This window comes from Pseudopodoces humilis, chromosome 17, assembly GCF_049639895.1.
Source record: "Pseudopodoces humilis isolate 2021_Gansu_Grassland_sample_001 chromosome 17, ASM4963989v1, whole genome shotgun sequence".
Lineage (NCBI taxonomy): Eukaryota > Metazoa > Chordata > Aves > Passeriformes > Paridae > Pseudopodoces > Pseudopodoces humilis.
In genome coordinates, this window is record NC_142216.1 from 3,783,129 (window position 1) to 3,804,682 (window position 21,554).

General features: G+C 42.3%; 1 protein-coding gene across 2 annotated transcripts in view; it reads left to right on the forward strand.

Annotated features, from left to right (window-relative positions):
* Nucleotides 1-6,970: 6,970 nt before the first annotated feature.
* RNF145 (ring finger protein 145) overlaps nt 6,971-21,554 on the forward strand; it is a 46,229-nt gene continuing 31,645 nt past the window's right edge. The window contains exons 1-2 of one of the 2 annotated variants that reach the window (XM_005523624.3): nt 6,971-7,123; nt 16,181-16,394. In XM_005523624.3, coding sequence (XP_005523681.2) covers nt 16,211-16,394 — 184 coding nt within the window. In that variant the 5' untranslated portion in view covers nt 6,971-7,123; nt 16,181-16,210. Of the gene's footprint in view, nt 7,124-7,440; nt 7,825-16,180; nt 16,395-21,554 lie in introns of those variants that run through there. The other variant, XM_088063718.1, reaches the window with a different exon arrangement.

The following is a 21,554-nucleotide window of genomic DNA, read 5'->3' on the forward strand; positions in this document are numbered from 1 at the left end:
GGAACGCCGCGGCACCGCGGAGCCCTCGCCCCCTCAGCGCCGGCCTGAGGCCGAGCTGCGCCGGGGCCCCGGGGAGGCCGGAGAGGCGACTTGCACGGGCAGCTGCTGCTATGAGCGTGTCTTTTGCACTGACAGCTGTGAAAGGAGGTTGTTCTGTGCGCAGGGACCCCGCCTGCAGAGCTGCCTCCAGTTCTGGGGTCCGGGCACAGAGAGGACGTGGAGCTGCTGGAGCGAGTGCAGGGGAGGCACCAGGATGATCCGAGGGATGGAGCAGCTCTGCTGGGAGGAAAGGCTGGGAGAGCTGGGATTGTTCAGTCTGGAGAAGGGAAGGTTTCAGGGCCACCTAGTTACAGCCTTCCAGTACCTTAAGGGAGATGACAAGAAAGATGATGAGAGACTCTTTACGGTGGCCTGGAGTGACAGGACAAGGGATTGGTTTCAAACTGAAAGAGAGGGGGTTTAGATTGGATATTAGGAAGAAATTCTTTTCTGTGAGGGTGGTGAGACCCTGGAACAGGCTTTCCAGAGGAGCTGTCTATCCCATCCTTGAAAGTGTCCAGGGCCAGGTTGGATGGAGCTTTGAGCAACGTGGTCCAGGGGAAGGTGTCTTCCCACATCTAGGAGTTTGGAAAGAAATGACTCTTAAGGTCCCTTCCAACCCAAACCATTCTGTGATTCTATGGCTTAAAACTCTCTTTGCTCCTAAAGCTGACTTTACAGACACATTGTCGTGTCTTGATATTTGAGTATTGTTTGGATTCTTGGGAACTGCCTTCAGCTGCAGTGGTTCTGTGCTTAGGCAACAGATGTAGAAGGGGAAAACAGACTTTGCCACAAAATGGCCTTTTTCACTCAGTGGTTTGCAGAAATAGTTTAAAGGGAAGAACATTATTCTGTGGTAAAGTGTGGTTTCTTATGTGAAATCACGTGGAGGTGACAAAGACTGGTTCCACTTGATGTCAATAGAGGTGGAGTTAAATTTGAGGAAGGAAGTGAAGGTTTCAGTCCTCCATTACCTTACATCTTGGAGTGTTGAGAGGTGAGATAATTCTTCCCTGTTTAATTTGGTAATAAGTAGGGAAGGGAACAAAAGAGCAGAGGTAACAACTATGCACTGAGTAGAAGTTCCTTCAGAGTGGCTGCTGGAACTTGCAAGAGCCATTCCTGCTGTAAGGGAATCTCAGTGGAGAGGGACAGTATGAGCAAAAACTGTAGAAGCCTTATCTCTTTCCTCAGAGGATATTAATTTAATGTATTTCCAGCCTGGATATGTGCTTTCAGGTTGTTCTACATTCAAGTTTAAGTGTAAAAACACCATTTTGGTTTCTAGGAAGAGTGGTACAAATGGAAGACCATTGTAACAACTGTTCTCGTCAAGTTTACTTTCTGACTGCACCTAAATCCACATAAAACCAGTCACTCTGCTTGTGTCCCAGTCACCAAGGGTTTGCTTTTTGCTTGAATGACACACAGTTGTCCTCTGCACAGAGGCAGCATGTTACAATAGTGCTGGAAAGCTTCCAAAGCTGCAAATGATAATTAAAGTCACACCCTGTCATGAAAATATGCACCCTCCAGACCTGCTTAAAATTCAGGCTACAAAAATGACATCCAGTGTGACCACCTCTGTATTTGCCATTTTGTTAAAAATATTTGTTGTTCTTTTCTGGTTGGCCTTTAGGAAGCTCTCTTGAAAAGGAGGCAGTAGGGTTTTGGGTTTGGTTTTGTTTTCTGTTTGAGGAGTGGTATGAAAAAGAATAAGAATGCATATTTAATTTCTGGTCTGATGCTGCTGTTTTGGTATCCTCAAAAGATGCTCTGATCCTGACAAGATTCATGTGGTGCAGATAAATACATCATTTTATTTAGCTGTGAAACACATGGTGGTGCTCAATCCAAATGCTACTAAATGCAAAGTGGCAAAGTAATTTGACTAACACCATATAATTACAATTCCAAGTCCAAACAGCACAATCTTTATACTGAGGAAAGTGTTCCATGGTGGGACTCTTTGGGTTTGCACTGTGGTAAATTAGCAGGACAAGGAGGAAGGAAAAGCATTGGGAAAATTTGAAAGCAAATGCACGTCCCTTTCACCTTGATGTGCACTGCTGCATCCTGGGATGCTCCAGGGTGAAATAAAAGAAGTGGCTGCATGTCAAATTGATGCCTGCTGGCTCCCTTCCCGTGCCTCATGTTCACATCACGCATTTCTGGTCCTTTTGTGCAATATGCTCCTGTGCATAAGTACTGAAGCCCAGGAGCTCATCTCCTAAATTGCTGTTCATGCTGCATATAAGAGCAAAATTCCCACTAGCAGCTCTAGTGAGATGCTGGGTAAGAGTCCTTTGAAATCATCGTTTAAAGCTGGAAACTCTGGGAACCTCAAAAGGTTGCTTTGAGAATTAAGAGAGATTAGATCACATCTCTGTGATAGAAGGAGTTGGAAAGCAAATGGTGATGATATTGCAGGGCTGAGAGGTGCTAAATATTTGTTTATTCAGTGACTTTAATGGGGGAGAGTCAGTGTAGATGTTAATGTGCTGCAGACTATGAAAGGGCCAACAGCACAGATTTCAAGATCTTAAACATTTTGGTTATTTGGGTTTTTTTTTTTGTTTGTTTTTTTTCAGAAAACTCACTTGAATATGCACCAGCCTTTCTACCCCCCTTCTAATCTGAACCAATGTTTGGAAAAAATCTAGAGCAGAGCCCATATTCTCCACTAAGAATAGAATAATTCTTAAAATACATTTTGGTATGAGTTTATTTTACTCCGTTTTATGCTTTTAGCTTTCCCCTAATGCCTCTTTTTACGATTTCCTATGATACTTTATTGCTTTTTCCCAGTTCCCTTTCTCTGGTTTATAATTTGTCCTAAGCAGGTGGTAAAGGCAGTGATGTTTGAGAATGTCAGGCTCTGTGAATCCGATACCATCCAAGTATTTGCAGCTCTCCTGCCCTGCTCATCACCAGTGACTGCAGCAGAGCAGCCAGCAGGGGTGTGCTGGGCACTGCCATCCATCCCTGTGCCCCAGAAATGCAGCATTTGAGTGCTCCCTGTGATTCTGAGTCACTGTGACTCCGGGCACAACTCCGAGCACCGCATTCCCAGAGTTCAGTAGTGCTTCAGGAGCTGCCAGCTCGGTTGGAGACTCGGAAATGTCTCCAGTTTGAAGTGAAGCACATTTTCAGGTTATCACTAATGCAGTCTCTGTCTCAGCTGCTTTATCAGGAAAGGGGGAGTTTGAATATTATTTATGTAGTTTCCTTACAGGAGTTTTTTCAGGATTATTTAGTGAATGTTGGCACTGTGACATGCTTTAAATACCAGAGGCTTGTTCCCATGTACCATATGATTTTCCACCTCCTGAATGCAACTGTTATTCTTCTGCCACTATTCAGCCCAATGATTTTTATTTTATTTACTTCGATTCTTTGTATTCTAGATTATGCCCCACTGGCAAGGGATCTTGGGAAAGAACTGTGATGCTTTTGTTCACTGAACAAAACCTGATTCATCCCTTTCCTTACATCACCACACAGCTCTCCAGATTCCCAACACAGAGATTGCTCTGGCTTTCCTTTAGGTACTTTGAAAGTCACAGCAGCTGTTGATGTGTTTGGAGTGAGCACTGTCCAGTGTTATGAGAGGGGTAAAGATATATGTAATCAAAGGAGAGATTTAATTATCAGTGATACTGCAGGAATGAAAAGGGTGAAAACAAACTGGAAATTGAGAAACTAGCTGAATTCTAGAAAGAGCTCTGAAAAGAAGCAAGAATGAGAGGAAAAATTAGGAGATGATGAGAAGCTAAGTGATGGTGATTTAGGAAATTTAGGAAATAGGGTCACAGATAGTGAAAAACAGGAATTTTTGAGATGGGGTTACAGAACGAGAGTTGTTACATCAGAGAGAGATGCACTGACTGTTGCCATTGCCCAGTAATGCTCCCAATTTCTGTTTCTGGGTTTCTATAGGAATTAAAGTTTATTTGTTCCTTTGTTTAGGGAATGGAATAAAATTGCAAGAAGGGAACACAAAAGTGTTGGGGGCTGGCTGCCACCAGTATTATACATGAGGTACCAAATTAGGTTTCACAGGCAATCTTAATTTTTGCCTCAGTTAACTTTTTGTCCAGTAACCTACTCGTTAAGACATTCCTTTACTTTTGCATATGTATGTATGAATATTTTTTGAAACAATGGTTTATAAAAAGCTTCAAATAAAACTGCCCATGTTATTGTCCACCTTATGCATGCAGTGTCCTTCCACGTCAGCATATTTTGCTGCTCTTTGAGAATTTGTATGAGGGATTTTCTTTGTAAGCAGTTTGGGGTTGCTGGCATGTGTCCATCTGCATGGACAAATCAAGCTTCCACATTATCTGAACTCTGAGAAAGTCCTTTCAAAGTTTTAATGAGATGTCACCATAGCGGTGCCCTTCAGTCCTCAGTTGCTGGTCACTGAAATTCTGGAATCCAAAAGCCTTTGTTGATAATGAGAGATGAATAATCATTGAGTTCAGAATTCTCAGCCACCCAGTGTCAGATGCAGGAGAGGCTTTCAAAATTCTGGAGAAATGAAGCAGAAAGTTGAAGTGCTTTTAAAAAGCCATGCCTGACAAGACAGCAGTAATGCCACATACCTGATCTGCTCATTAGAAAACCTTTCCTTTTGTGAAGTAACACGTTTTCAGAATTAAATGCTGAGAGAGGATGGAATGAAATAAACGTGGGGTTCAGTTCCTATTGTTTGCTTGCAAACTAAAGCAAGAACTTTACAATACTTTCATGATATAATTACTTCTAAAATAATAATAGATACTTCCACTCCAACTCCTATAAATACCTTTTGCTCTCCACAACTGTGAATATATATTTGTCTTTCTCTGCTGCTTGCTGTCTTTTCTCCCAAGCAGCACTGCAGAGAGGTAGTACTTGGAGATCACCCCAACCTCAGTCAGCACTGAACCAAGCCTACAAAGAACAGACAAGAAGTGACTCATGATTTTTTTTCCATGTATGGCATGAGTAGTCAAGCAGCCCCTAGAAATGGAACTGAAATTCTTATACCTTATATGACAGCTGGTTTATATTCCCTGTGATAAGAAGTGGGGTAGTGGTGAGGAACAGGACACAGTTGTGAGTGGGCTGAGCCAGAAGAATGGGGTGGCTGGAGGCTGGTGAAGCTGTTTTCCCATGTTTTCTGCAATAATCCAGGCTTTGGAGCAGGGTTTACCCCAGGTACAAGAAAAGGATTAGGTGATAGTATCATGCTTAATACAAGGATACATAAAACAAGAGCTGCAAACACTTGTGATGCAGGGAGCTGTTAAGTGACAAAGGAGGAAAATGAACTGTGCAGAAAGGTGAACCTCCTAAGCCTGACCAGAGCATGGAGTACTTATGAGTAATAATCACATGTGGGTATCCTTTGTTTGGCTGGGTCTGGCAGGTTTGTTATTTCTCAATCAAATGTAGGAACCCTTGTATAAATTGATAGGTTTAAAGTAAACATTTTTCAGTACAAAGCCTGCTGCTTTTATTTAAATTGTATTAAAATCTGAGGCTTGTAATAAATGGTGCTGATCTGTTCCATGGTACCTGCAAAGGTTTGTGAGACTCCTGTCAGTTGTGCCATTTGATCTCCTGCATGCTGGAATGTCTGGAGCTGAGAAGATTGGCCCGGTGTGAACACCAAATGCACCATCTGAGGATGGACATGTTCAAACTACCCTTTTCTCCTGGGTGTTTTGAAATCCTTCAGGTACTCAGACAAAGTAATTTTGCAAAGCACAATGTGGACAGACACCCAAACTCTTTATTTTAACATCTCTGCTTCACAGAGTTAAAGACACTGTTTTGAGGTATTGTTAATAGCTATGTCTGTGAATGAAGTTAGAGTTAAACTTCACAGAGTTAAAGACACTGTTTTGAGGTATTGTTAATAGCTATGTCTGTGAATGCTCCACTGTTCATTAGAGATGGAAGGAAAAAAGCAATTATTAAGTTGGCCAGCCCAGCCCTTGTGAACTACAGGATTTTCCAGTTCAATGTATTCCCTCATTCCTCATCGCAGCTAAGTTTTTTTCATGTTCCAGACAATGTGGCTTTGTATTTTTTTTTTAAATACTAAGGTAAAAAACATTACTCCTTTTGTATCATAATTTTTTCCATAGCATTGAAGAACGTGTTCTAGGGCTTGGCCATGCAACCTTGACAGGATGGGTAAAATATTGGTGAGACTTTCCATGCAAGGTCTGTGAGCTGCAAAGGATGAAACGATACTGTGCTGGGCTGTGCTGTGAGGGAGCAGCCCCTGGGTCAGGTCTCCAGCTGAAAAATGACAGTGCAATAATACAGAAAATCCGGTGCTTTTCTGGTCGAACTCACAACGAAGGTGACTGGAGGCTCTGCAGTCCAACACTGGAAAAAACATAATCAGCCTGAGTACGTGAAAGTAATTCAGCACTTTGTGTTCCACAAGGCTAGTAAGGAGTATTATTAAAATAGCAGGGCTGCCTTTTAAACATCTGCTCAGACACTACCTCGAATTTTGCTGACCGACTTCTCTGAGTCATCTTCCAGACTCTCAGCTGCCCTGGCGAGTCCGCACGTCCCGAGAGGACCCAAACCTGTGCGCTCCCACTGGAGTTTTAAGACACAACCTCTGCCTTTTCAGGGGTGTGGGCGGGCGAAAAGGTGTCGACGTTTGGACAGAACTCGTTCCCGGCGGGGAGCGCTCTCCAGCCCAAATCTCAGCCCTTTCTACCCAAAACGCGGCTCCGCTCCCTCCGCCCCCGCCCCGAACCTGCCCGGGGGGGGGGGGGGGGGGGGGGGCGGAGGAGCCGCTCCGCGGGCGGGGCGCGCGCATGCGCGGAGAGGGGCGGCGCGCGCGCGCAGGCAGCGGGGCCATGGCCGCCCGTCCGCGGGGCCGCGGGGTGTCGGCGGCGCCCTGAGGCGGCGCGGCGCGGCCATGGTGCCTCGAGGAGCCGCTCTGCCGCCGGGCACCGAACCGCCGCCGTCGGTGTGAGAAGCGCGGAGCCCCCGCCGCGCCGCCGGGGAGCGGGGGCGAGGGGAGGAGGAGGTGGAGGAGGCGGCGGCGACCCCGCGGGTTCAGGTGATTCCCGCACGCGCCGCCTCAGGCACACACGCGCGCGCGCGCGCGTCCCCGCGGCGCCCCTCGCCCGCCGCTCCCGCGCCCCTCCCCGCCCCCGCCGCTGCCGCGCGTGTCCGCGCCGGTGCCGGGGCTCCCCCGCCTTCCCTGCGCGCAGCCCCCCCCCCCCCCTCCTCCCCCCCCCCCCCCCCCCCCCCCCCCCCCGCTCCCCTCCTCCGCCGGCGCCGGGAGCCGCCGGGGTTACTGGAGTTCAGCGGGGCCGGGCAGGATGCGCGGGGCTGCCCGCGGCGGGGAGCGCGGGAGTTGCGCCGGGCAGGCAATAAGTGTCCTGCTGGGGAGCGGGGCAGCGGGGGGCCGCGGTTCGCACGCCCGGTGCGGGCTGCTGCAGCCCTGACACAGCCGCTGGCTTGGCTGGGGGGCTGCGCTGCTGGCCGCCCTGCCCGGGGTCGGGCTGTGCCCTGCTCGGGGTCGGGCTGTGCCCTCCGGTGCCCGCAGCCGGCTGAGCATCCCCCGGCCCGGTGCCGTCACGGCTGAGACACGGAGCGGAGCCGGGCACCTCTCCTGGAGACGGGCCCCGGAGCATATGGTCATGCTTATGTAAGGAGAAGCCTGCCCGTGGCGTGGAGAACAGGGCTCTTTCCATTTTTCCTACTTATGTCATGTCAGGCGGTTTTATGAGACCTTCTGTAGCCTTTTAAAATAAGGTTTGTGATAAGAATTTTCATTTCTCTTCTGTGCTCGGAAGTAGTTCTGTGTACCAAAGTATACTTGTGACAGATGGAGCTCTTAGAGGGATTCTTACCTTCTGGTTGTGCTGCCTTTTTGGGGGTGTGTGTGTGGGACCTGGTGCATAAATAATGTGATTGGGGGAATAAAATGAAAAAAATGTGATTTTTTTTTTTTTTTGTGTGTGTAATGCCGCAAGTATCAGCAAATGAAAGAGAATATTAGAAACGATGGGCAGAATATACCAAGGAAAGGGAGATTTGTGTAATATGTTTGACTCATTAATATTAGCCATTTGTGATCTCATTCAGAATACTTTTTTTTTTGAAACCTGTAGGTGTTGCCGTATTCATTTCTTAAGCAGTTTTTAGTTCGAGTTTCTATTAACTTGTGTTACAGACTTGGATACTTTTACATATATTTCAGGTAGGGTTTGTCTGTGTTTGTAATGAGTCCGTAGAGATAAAACTTGGAAGGAGAGGAAAGAAATAATTATTAATTACTTTTTGATAATTTTTGTAGGGTAGAAGATAGATTTAAATGTGGAAAAAAATACTTAGTTTAGGTGGGTGGTCTGAGCTATTGCACCCCGTGACTTTGGTTTCTCTGTAACCTTGGCTTTTTCTTGCTGGTTAACTTGGATAGGAGGGGGCCTGTGCATGAGAAACTGTATCTTATTTTTCTAGTTAGCTTTAGTAACTGGTGATCAGCTCTGGTTTTTGAGTCATAATATCACTAAAGGATTTAATTAATTGCTAAATCCATTGGCATAAGGAAATGTGTGTCTTTGCGACCACCATTACATAGAAGGTTCATCAGAAATCTTACAGAGCAATATAAAACTGCTGCTCATCTAAAACAAGGATTCATTTTGTTTACATCAGTCTTGAGGAGCTACTGATGTTACAGCCCGATTCTGATGGAGACATTGGCTGAGCATTGGAAGAAATACTGGGGAATTCCTTCCTTTGGGAGAGGATGGGCAGAGATCGGGATCTCAGTCCGGTTCGGCAGCTGGAGCCCTTGGTGCAGATGCAGAACGGCGCATCCTGCCAGTGAGCTCTGAACGATGGGTGTGTCCTGGAAAACTGTGCCTGCTTGGTGGTGTTTGGTGCTTGGTGTTCACACAAACATTCTCCGAGCTGTTTGCTAAACTTGGGTCGGTTTCCTCCTCTTCAAACAGTGCAGATGGCTCCTCTTCCCCTCCTCTGGAACCCATGTGGTGATTTATTCTTCTGAGTGCATTTTTAGCTCTAAATACACCTGGCATTGTTTGATGTTTTTAGACTGGACAGTTCAGCATCGTTTTGCTCTTTAAGGGTATATTCAAGTCCAGTCCTACAGTGTGATTCATTCTGTTCCTGTTTCCCTGCCCTTCCAGCATCTCCTCTCATTTCAGAGAGGCCCTGCTGCTCTGTAATTAGTTTCATACTTGGGAGGAACACTCAGAAGTGGGTACTTCATCTTGAGGAGCTTTTCTGGAAGAATTCTTTGGTTGCATATCTTGAACATGTTTTAAAGGGAACTTTTCTGGGTATTTCCACCGTGCATTTGATATTTCTGTCAGGCGAGTCTGGTGCTGCAGGAAGCTGAGCTGCCTGTTTCACAGGCCTTGAAGCTTTATTTACACGATTCAGAAAATGGATAAGGCAGCACTGGGGATGGAAACTTTATCAGTGCTGACCTAGAGAAATCTTGAAAGGCTTATTTTCTATTTTAACTATTTACCAGTCTGGTAACAAGTTATTGTTATTGCAGGTTCTAAACATAGGCTGTGTCTGAAATGGCTAAAAACTGTCTGAGCAACTGTGGAGGATGAAATATATTTCATCCTGTTGTGTGGCTTCGTCCTGGTAAAACATTTGGGTTGCAGGGTGTTTTATGAGCTTTACCTGTGTGTCTGGTGTTCCTGGGAGCTCTCTGGGGTGGGATGTCACTGCATCATCTCAGGCTCTCATTAATGCTCGGTGTGCAGGTCCTCTGGGTATTCTCTCCTCTGCAGAGGCGCTTTGGGATTGCTGCCCAGATTTTCTCAGAATGTGCTGATACAAATGTGGTTAGGCAGGCTTGTAGGTGTGGGCTTGCAAACACGGCTGTGAAGGCAAAAAAAAGTGCTGAATAACTGGTTAATAAACCAAACCTTGAAGTGGTGAGAAACCGGGGAGCCAGAAAGAACCTCGGAGCAGTTTAGTTTGTTGAGTCAACCTAGATTTTCTTCTGAAGATTTTAATTAAAGATATTACTAATTATATTTTAATTTTAATGTATTAGCTTGCTGTCTTTCAGGTGCCCAACTGAGCTGTGATCTCAAAACCGAGCAGCCCCTGTTATTGTGACGGGGTTTGAACTGATCCAGTGCAGGCAGAGCGTGGATCCCACAGAAATCCACAGAAGGGAGGATTTTGCTGTATACCTGGTGGATTTGTTAACCTTTGTTAGCATGTGTTAGTCCTTGAGTTCAGTTCCTTTGTCTTACCTGCTCATTATGAAAAATAAAAGCCACAGGATGTTTTACAGGCTGCCTATAAATAATAAAATGCACTTGCTATATAATTGAGAGTGGGCTGAAACTGTTCATAGTGTATAAATGTACTTGAGAAATAAATCTTTAAAGAAAACTTTATCTTCTCAGCTCTGTAATATATATCTTCGTTTCCTGGATTGGTTTTCTTTCCCCTCATATAAAATTTGCTAGAATTAATGGAAGTTGGAAATGTAGATTATTTTTTTTGTTCTCTGCAGTTAACCTTCTGTACTTGCTTTTGTCCATTTTTAATATGCCTTTAATGTGAATTCATGTTCACTGAAGTCCCTGTGAACAGAGAAGAGTTTGACCTAATTTATTTTGCAGTAACATTTGCTTTTGCAAAACACGTGCTGTATTTGTTTGGAATGATTAACCTTAGCTGTACCACAGTTCACAACTGAATGACTCTTGGATGAGTAGGAATGTAAGAATTACTGTGTTTTCTAGGTAGAAATGCCAGTTCTTCAGGCACACCACTGCAGCAACTGGATAGGAATCCATATTGTTCGATCAGATGGGAAAAAATAAGGAGAAAAAAAATATTGTTTGTTCTTGTTAACTGCTTACACAGCAAGATCGAGCTGTCTGTTTGCTGACTGACTCTTTAAACCTTTAAATGGAAGGCTAAATACTCTCTGGTTATTATTTGAAATTTCTGAGCTACTCCAGTGATCTAGGACTGAGCATTACTGGGAGCAGTGACTGGTGCCAGTGCTGCTGTTGCTGTGCACGTCTTCCGTGTTCCAGGGTTTTATTCCTGCTCTCGGTATCTTGCTGGATCTGGCCTTCTCAGCAGAAATCTTTGATAGCTGTCCTTGTTAGCCAATTTAAATTGCATGGGAGCAAGGCAGTCTTCCTTTCCTCGGTACTGTCTGAGAGGGAAAGAGCCCTTTTGATGGATTGGTGACTTACGTACTCTGAGTTCTAGGTTTGTTTTTGTTTTTGTTTTTTTTCTACAGAATCACGCAGGGAGATTCTTTTCTCAGTGCATATTTGATAAACCTTTACGTCCTGTTCCTTCCCTTTGTTCTCTCCCTCCCAAACTGATGATAGAAAGAGCTGAGTCTTTGAAGAATGTAATTCTTCTGTAAATCAAATTCTTTTTGCTCCCCAGACCAGGAGAAGTATAAAGAAAGGAGTGAGTGGGTACAACCCAGCTGATGGGTCTAAATTTAGTTGTTGAACTGTGACACAGAACTTATCTAGAGCTACTGATAAGAGTTGTATATTTTGTCTTTTGTTTGGGTTTATTTTTTAAATTTCTTTTTTCCTCTTCAAAGTCTGTAGCAGAGATTACCTCAAAGGAAAACAAAAGGTTTTCCTGGTGATATTTTTAGTTTCAGACTCTATTACTGAAAAATAATCTAACGTGGAAACTAAACTACAGACCAGAATCTACTTGTTAACAGATGTATCCAGAGTAACTAGAAATTCATAGATGTGAGAAACAGAAGTTGAAATTCTCTCTTTTGGTTTTTAGTTAATCTTGCCAAGTATTTTAGGTTGTGATGCTGTAGCAGAATGAGCATCTTGTTCACAGATGTGAGGCTGAATGTTGCAGGAGCAAGTCTGGTTTTGAGATTCTGATCTTGACTGGAATTACTTTCTGTGGTGATTTTTGGTGGCAATAGTCTTGGAATAACTTACACTTGCAGATATTCCAGTTTATTTCTGTAACTATTAAGTAACTTTATGATTAATGCTTTCCTAAATGTAGAAACTTTTCTCTGTTAATGTAATTTTGTACCTGTTTGGATAAATGGGTACAGATTTTTGCTGCCCCTTGTTCTGCTTTACCAGGGCATATTTCCTGTCTGTGATGTGATAGATTTATATTTATGTTGGTGCATAAGCAACAGTTACACTGGTTTAAGTGGCAGAATTCACAGCTTCAGCTGAAATGGCAAAATTTTATGTTGTGCCAAAACTTCAGAAAGAAAATTCTGTGAAAGGGAAAATGTGTGTTATCTTTGAGAGGGTACGTGCTGTGTGATCACACTCAAGATGGTCTGTTTTGCTGATGGAATGACTGGGACAAACTTGAAGGAGTTTTTTTTTTTTTTTTTTTTGTTGTTGTTTTTTTCAATTGATTTTTGCCAACTCTGCTGCTTTCTTTAAGACTAACCAGGAATATGCTTTTGACAAAATGGATGTGCCAGGGGAGGGAGAAATTTTTGAAACATAACCGTTGTAAAACAAAAATGAACAATCTATGTTCCATGAACAATCAGTTATAATGGGAATTTTTTAAAAGGTAGTTTGGCCAAATAGCACAGCTTTAGATGTGAAATCTGAAGTTTTTGGTCTTGGCTTTTGCTGGAATTGGGCTAATTTTACTAGCTGGTGCAGTGCTGTTTTGGGTTGAGTACGAGAGTAATGCTGGTGGCACACCAATGGTTTAGCTGGTGCCAAGCAGTGCTTACTCTAATCAAGGACTTTTCAGTTTCTGTGCTCTGGCAGTGAGCAGGTGCACAGGGAGCTGGGGGAACTGGGCAAAGGGATATTCCACACCACAGAACCTCATGCCCAGTGTATAAACAGGGGGGAATTGGCTGGGAGACACCGACTGCTGCTCAGAGACTGGATGGGCATCACTGAGTGGGTGGTGAGCAACTGCACTATGTCACTGGTTTCTCTTGGGTTTTAGTCCTCTCTTTCAGTGTTCTAGGGTTTTGGTTTTTTTTGTTGTTATCTACCTTTCACCACAGTTATCATCATCGGTATTTTATTTTGTTTATTAAAGTGTTCTTATCTCAATCCAAGGTTTTTACCTTTTTTTTTTCAGTTCTCTTCTCCATCCTACTAGGAGGGGTGATGGTGAGCAAGTGGCTGTGTGATATTACCTCCCAGCAGGGGTTAAACTGTGACAGTCTTACTGAGACTGTTCCTTTTCTTACTCTTATTTGGAACAGAGGGATGTTTGAAATCATGGGAAAAAAAATTTCAAAACACAAACAAGTGGCTCCCCAGTCCACGTTTTGGCTTTGTAGGACAAGTGACCTATTTTTTTTCTAACGCCTGAGCATCCTGCAACTCCTGTCATCATCATTTATCTAAAGGTTTTAGAGGTTTAATGTTGTGGTTGTTTTTTTGTTTGTTTTTACACCAATCAAAATAATGTATTGTGAGAGCTCTTTACAATATAATGAGCTTAGAGCAATGGACTTCGCTTGCCTCTATTTCGTTCTGTTAGAACTTGGCAACCATTACAACTGAGGCTTTATTTAACACATCCGCATTTCTAGTGCAGTTAATTTTAAAGGGTTTCTTATTAGTATTTTTGTCAGTCAGGGACAGAAGATGGTGTGGAGTTGCAGTGGCTGCTCCTCACAGCACTTCCGTTGCAACATGATGCAGTTTTCAAAGTTTGCGTTGCTTTTGTTTTAGCAGCATTGGAAATTTAATTATTCTCCTAGATAATCTAAATGCTGCACTTTTTATTTTGCTCTGTCTCAAATATGGGTTTGGGAGGTAGAATTTTTCAGCTTAATTTGGATGTGCTGACCCTCAAGTTAACTTTCAGTATTAAAAGAAGTTGTTCACATAATTCTCTTTTTGAAGTAATTAAGGAAACTGAAAGCTCAAGTGAAAGTTACCTTCTTGTCATACGTGTTTGGTTGTTGTTGATGGCTGAAAAAGGTTTGACAGTTTTGAGAATGTAATTTGATATCAGACACTTGTTGTCACTTGACGTGGGTATTTTTATGACAGAATGAAAACCTGTCAGTCTCTGCTCATCCCTATCCCTATGTCCTGATCTACTTGGAAAAGGAACCTAGTAAAAAACCAGGAGGCAGCCTAATTTCAGAGTTTTGATTAAATTTATGAACTTGACAAACCCACAGATTTTTGAAAATTCTGGGACATTAAAAACATTTTGATATGACTTATTTAAGCCTGCAGTTTTGTAACTCTTTGCATACAATCTGTGTAACTCCCAACTTCTGTTTGTACAATACCATCCCTTTAAACTCAGCCTTTTATTCACACAAAATGCTGAATGCTCTGATTCTCTAGTAGCTGCTTGGGTGGTAGTTTTGGTTGTTCATTCTAAATATTTGTAATCTTCTGGCTGAACTTTTAATTTGTATTGGGCAGCTCTGTGAAATGCTGGTGTTGTGCGGAGTGCCTGATGTGGTTGGATGGCACTTCCTGTGCGAGGGGAAGGATGTGCTCCCCTTGGGTTTGCAGATCTGTTGCAAGAGCTCTGTAAAAAAGTGCCAGCATTTACATAACTTGAAAAATCAGACTGTGGGCTAGACAATGGCAAGCAACAGCCCTGCAACCTGTGGTTTATTGAGGCACATCTCAGTTATGATATCTCCTGACTTCTTGAGCTGAATTAATTTTATGTCATCGTGGCTCGAGAAGTGTGAGCGTGGCTGAAGGTGTGACATGAACAGTTTGTAGTGTCATCTAGGCCATGGCAACACAAATGAAACCTCACATGAGGCTTGTGTGTAAGTGAGAGGTGTTGGGTTTTTTTGGTTATATGGGATGGGTTTTTTTCTTAATATATATTTGCATGGTTTCATTTCATGCCAGACTTCTGTATTGGCTTGAGGTACAGAAGTTGCACAGTTGAAAAACTTCTATAACTTACACAAGGACAATATGAATAAAGTCTTGTAAACCTTTATTTAAAATAAAGTGCAGTTCAAGTGCAGGTTTTTCAATTCCTTTGCTCAGGGTGCAGTCCTTTTCAATCGTCTCCCTAATAACTGGGATTGGGAGCCTTTTCTTAAATCTGACCTCATTGGGGGGCTGATTGTGCTGTAGGTGATTTTACTTTGAGTGCCTTCTTCTGGATAAAAACTTACTGGATCAACTGTCCCCAATTTCAACTGCACTTCTCTAATGCAGCCTGCAGTGAATTGTGTTCAAGGGATGGGCAGGTGGTGGATGGTAAAACCAGCACATTTCAATTAAGAACAACTGTGAGTCTTAGCTGATAGAATGTCAAACTGATCCTTTTGCTCTTTAAAATGATTCTGTTGGTGACTTTTGAGATGCTGTTGTGGACCAGCTGTTTCAAAAAAAAGTGCCCTTTATTGTTATGCATCAATTATCTTGCCTGATGGCAAATTCCAAAATGAAATTATCTTCTAGTATTTAGGAGTGAGGATATGTTCTTTTGTTTGTATGATTCCTTGTGGTGAATTACATAGAAATGAGTAGAATAGTTGAATTATTGGTCACAATCTTCAAAACACGCAGCCCTCAAATTTTATAAATAGATAAATTTGTAGAGGTTAATGAAGGCTGTAAATGATTTTTTAAAGCTTAGGTATTTGAAAATTGAGGAAGTGAATCCTGAATATTTAAAATCACCTTAATTGGTGATTATTTAATTTGAGAGACATAGAAATAGTGCTAAGCTAGATGGATGTAATGTCTGAATTTTGTTGGTGTTTGGTTTCTAAAGCATACAGAGTATTACATTCTAATGCTGATCATGTAAATGTTTATGGAGTACCTACTACACTGGGGTCTTTTGGCTGAGATCTCAGATGCTAAATGAGTGTAAATAAGAACATAAGAACGGTGCACACCCTTGGACCATTTTCATGCCATTAACCTGCCCTCCCCCCATTTTACAGTGTCACCATGGAAAAAAACTGCTAGCAAATTGACCTTTATATAGGCAAAATAGAAGCTGTCCTGTCTGGATTTGAATTTAACTCAGTTGATTCATTCAGTCGTTTGTGGCCACACAGGAAGCCCCATTCATACGATCACAAAAGCTAATGGCTGTTTGTACAGTGGGATTGATCTGATTACTCTTCTCTCTCTTGTGCTATTTACAGTCTGCTGCCAATTCACAGAAAGGGAAGATAATGGCTGCAAAGGAGAAGTTGGAGGCAGTATTAAACGTGGCCCTAAGGGTCCCCAGCATCATGCTGTTGGATGTCTTGTACAGATGGGATGTCAGCTCATTCTTCCAGCAGATCCAAAGAAGTAGCCTGCACAACAACCCTCTCTTCCAGTACAAGTACTTGGCCCTTAATATGCATTATGTGGGTAAGTATAGATCTATTCAAGAGAAAATAGTATACTTACTAAATACCTTTTGGCTTGCTACAAGAATCTTAAGAATTTAGTAATAGCATGTTAATGTATTGATTACAAAGAATAACATGACAATGCATTCATTACAGGTCTGCCTAAGGGACAGTTTATGTTAGCAGCGAAGAAATCCTGCCCAGGGCTTTTACTGATTGTTGTTATTTACCCTTTACAAGTAAACCTGGTGTTTGGAAACACAATTGATATCCTGAAAGAAGAGCACAGTGACTTTGGCCTGTCTCTGACTGATGAGGAAGCTGCTGTGAAATGCTGTGCAGAGAAGTATAGAAACTTAACATTAAACAGAGGTTAGGGAAAAGGTAGCCTGATTTGGACTAACCACAGCACTAGAAGTTTAATTTTCTCTGCTGCACAGATTTAGCTCTTCAGTTTACACCCTTATGAACCAACTCTGTGCTGAGTGGATTCGAGCAGGTAACCAGTCCTGGTGTTGCAGATAAATGGACAAAATTACTAACTCAGCTGAGGTGTGAACCTTGGCCTGCAAGTCTAGCTCTGGAATGCCAGATGTCTGTTTTAAGGAGATGAAAGGATTGGTGTTCTGGGACCTGCTCTCCAGGTGAGAATGTGATTCATCTGTACATGGGGTAAATTAGGGATTGGATTCGGGCTGTTGAGGTTGATCTCTGGTGAGCATCTGCCTGAGCACTGCCTGGCTTGGAGATAAAGGGCTAGCATATAATTTAACCACTCTGGAGTGCTTCTTCCTTGTAGATGGTTTTGGAAGATAAAGATGCACTGCAGTCAGCTAAAGGAAACACACTTAAGCACTTAGAAAACTGTGGGCTTTTGAATGAGCATGTCCTGACTTTAATCCTGTCTGCATTAAGTGTTGGCATGAGGCTTCCCTTGCTTTTTTAATGTCTGTTGTCTGGAAATCATTTACTGCACTAGAAATGTGTGCAGTTTTCTTTGCTATGACTCCACTATACTCATGCTGGGATGACAGGGTACTTGCAGTACAAAACATTGTTGTCACAGTTCCCTTTTCCTTTGTCTGTGGGCGAGGACATGTTTGGAGCTGCTGAATGTGACACAGGACCATGGTGGCCTGTACCTACAGCTGGCTTTCTCCTGCATTTGTGTGCACACACAAAGCTTTTAGGAGTAACTTTATCAGATCAGGTTCTAATGGAGAACTAACAGTTGGGCAGTAGGTTTTCAAGATGGCAGTGGGTAATTTCCAGCTGTGACAAAGCCATTCTTTATAGGTATTTGATAATCTTGTCCTTGTTAAAGTATGCTGAGATGCACCAGTAAAAAACACTACAGAGGGAGTGGGTATTGTTACCAAAGAATTTCTCACCTGGTTGCTATTTTGGTACTAAACCAGTGGAATCTGACTTTGTGCTCCTTGTGCAAGGGGTGCTTTTGTGCTGGTGCACAGTCACTCAACAGTTTTTTACTTCTTGCTTTTATGACATTGAATGGATGCACTTTTATTTCTCCAACTGGTGGTTGCTGTGTAAGAGAGTCTAAATTGTGAAGCATGGTGCTCGTTTTAAGAGATTTTCAGAAAATTTTTAGTGACAAAACTTTCCTAGTACTTTTCAAATAAGGTTGTGTTTCATTTCCTTGGTTGTTGGGGTTTTTTTAAGTTGTGTCAGGGTGAAGCTGGGCTAAATCAATTTACATGCCTGCATGACATTTTATATAGATTTACTTGCATTACTTTAGAATATGACATTAATTAAGATGATGTATCAAAATATATAAATTGGATTTGTAGGGAAAACAAAGTACTTTTCCACCAGTTTGGAGAATTAAGCTTCTTTGAAGATACATTGGGGGAAATTCACTGCCAGCATATAATTTAAACAATTCACCATGGATGTGTTTCAACATGCTAATCTGCTTTATTTATAAAAAAAAAATCCTCTCTTCATATTTGCAGTTAGGAAACACTATCAGCAAATGCAGTGGCAGCTTTGCAATATCAAACAATCACTGAATTTTTCTACAAGCCAGTATCTTGTAGTGCTATTTATAGTGCTATATAAGTGCTTCCAGCAGCTGAGGAAATTGGGTGCATCTATCTCGGGCAGATGCTCAAGGAACAATTTGATTAGAGAGCCCTAAAAATTAATAAACTCTACCAATCTTTATATAGTGAACCTTTTCCTGGAAATAAGGAGATAGAATTGGAAATTTGCTCAGAACTGGGGGTTACCAGGAGTGCCTTTCCTGTTTAAATGTAGCAAGTGAAATGATGTGTGTTCCCCTGTGATTCCCTTTCCAGTTAGCAGTACTGGGACTATAATAAAAGCTTCTAAAATGCACTTTGTTATTTGAAACAACTTTTCCTTTTGATATCTTTCCATGAAACAGCTCTTATCTCTTTGAGCAAAGGAAAATACTCAGTCCTGATAACCACTCAACCACAAATTCACCTGCATGAAATTTAACTAAATATGCACAGAGCAGTGCAAACAGCAGAGATAAATTTCTGGTCAGAATTGGTGAAACCTCTGTGTAGGGTAGATTAGCACTTACTGCCAGACTTTTCCATTTTCTTCTGCACTGTAGAGTTGCTGTGAGAAAACAGACACTTCTTTTTGTGTTATTTTGGTGAAGAAGGTGGAAAACAGTTGAAACCACATAATTTCCTCCTTTGAAGAAGGGCAAAGCAATGGTGTTTGTGCTAACTGGTAAATACTTTGAGCTAGATGGAAAGACTCATGAGCTTAACCTATAATCTGAGTCAGGCTTGGAATTTAAGTCACTGTCATGAGTGAGGCACAGAATTGCACTAAATACAGGGTTTTCGTACTGAAGAGGAAAAATAGAGTGGTTTTCTATCTTAAACTGTATTCTTTGTCGTTACAAAAAATAAAAAGAAAATCTTGGAGGGGAAAAAGAAGGAAAGTATTTAGATATTTGGAATAGGCAGAAGGTGTGTCATCTTTCACAACCCTGTTTGTAATGACAGTTTCTTGAACTGCTGTGGTTAATACTTCAGTCTCTTGGTCACATCATTTGCCAGGTGTGAGCTGCTTGTTATGAATGCTGCTTTTATGAGGAGGGCTCGAGGGAGGAGAAACCTGCTGGATTTCCTGCCCTTGTGTGCTGATTGCACCCTTTGGTCTGCCCTCTTTTGTTTAAGCTCTTGTGCTTTACAAGAAGATCTTTTATTTAGATTTCTTTTTTTTGTGTTGCCTTTTAAGGGGAAAGATACTCTACTGTGGTACAAACACTGTAAGAAATGCCAAGTGAAGCTTCAGTGTGAGAAGAAATGAGTTGGTGCATTACAGAAACAAATTGCCTAAAATTGCAAGAAGAGGATGCATGACTTAAACGTGTAAATGCATACAAAGATGAGGTCCTGCTTAGAATCAGCATCTCTGGCTTTGCTGCTGCATGTCTTCTGTCTCTCTCCTGCCAGCAGCACTTAGATAAATGGGTAGTAGAACTATTTTCTGAGTGTTACTATTTAATTTTAAACTGTAGCTAATTTTAATCGAGTGCAATTTGATGACATGGACTTGGTCTTTATTTCTTAAAATAATTACTTGTTACGTCTTCTCATTCTCTTTTTGGATAAAATGCAGTGTATGCTGCAGTTGGTAGGACACAGAAGGAGGTAGAGAGCATGCTGTGCTCAAAATCCAGCACACCTTTTTTGTTTTCTGACTCAAGACTGAAGGTTCCTCTACTGCTCCCTAAGTGTTGCAGGCTTTTTCTAAGCAGCATTCTCAGTATACGGATACTTGCAGGTAATTTTTCTGTATAAAGCTGTTGTCTCTTTTTTGGCAACCCATATCACTACTTTTCTTTTTTTTTAAATTTTATTTTTTAAAAAGGAGCCACTAGCAGCCTTTTTGAAAGGAGATGATTAAAATTTTTGATTCTGAGTAGCAGTCTCATGACAGCATTGCAGCTTGTCTTAGTGATTTATAAAGAGCCTCTGAATCATATGGCAGAACTAGAATCAAAAGTCCATTTTATTTGTTCAGACAATACTGCAAATCTCTGTAAAGAACTCAGTTTTTTGGATTATTTATACTTAGAGTACACAATCTGTTAAGCATTTAAAAATTGAAGAAACAGCTGTTGATGGCAGTGCCCCAGTAATGAATAGTTTTGTTGGGATTATTTTCACCGAGATGTGCAGATATTGATAACAGGATTTCTGATCTGTGTTTACAGTTGTTCTGAGCCATGACTGAATAAATACCAATTTCCTTGTGCGCAAGTATCTTCAGATGTGTGTTTTCTCAGTTTTGAACTAATTTTCCTGCATTTTCTGGAGAACAGGTATATAAAAGTGTATATTTTAAGTCATCCACTCTTGAGACATTGACAATATATTAAATCTGTTTAAACAGCAGTGTAACCAGTCTGGTGATTGGTTATCCTGAGAATTAAACACACTGAAAATAAAGGTGCCAGCTGTTTCCGTAGTACTTCTGCCATCTCAAATGCAGGCTTTCAGTAACATGCCATGTTCTGTTGGTACTTGCATGTTGTGGCCAGATATAGGTCTGAATAAACTGAAATGAGGACAGGCAAGGATTTGGCTGAAGTGCAGTGAGTAACTCGGAGTGCACTGATCCCTCTTTGAGGCAGGAGAGCTGGGTGTTGGGATGGAGTCTGTGGCTCATGACTTGCTGCTTCCCAGCAAGTTGCCTTGCAAATCATGGATCCTTTACCCTCACAGGATATGGGAAAATGGAAAAGTAGGGCCTCCTAAATGAAATTCCTGGTAGAATCCAAGCAATTGTGCTCCTACTTTCTGGCACTCCAAGAGTTGGTGTGGCCTTATTAAGAAATGTTATGAACTCTTTGATGTGCAGAGCTCTCATTTTTAGACTAAATGTGCAGGAAACTGTGAGTGATAATATGAAATGGACACAAGGGATCTGTAATCATGCAAATGAGCACTAAAGTGCTCCATAAAGAGGATGAGTTGCGACTTTGATCATGTTCCAGAAGCCTCCATTGTGTGCAGTCAATAAACCTCAGACACTTGAGTCGGCAAAGAGGTAATTCTGGTGAGAGAAGCTGGGAACACCTTGGTGGTGCAGAAATGGAGAGAGGTTGCTGAAAGGCAGTCTGTGAGCTGCTGCTCACTGAACAATGAGCATTGCACAGCCA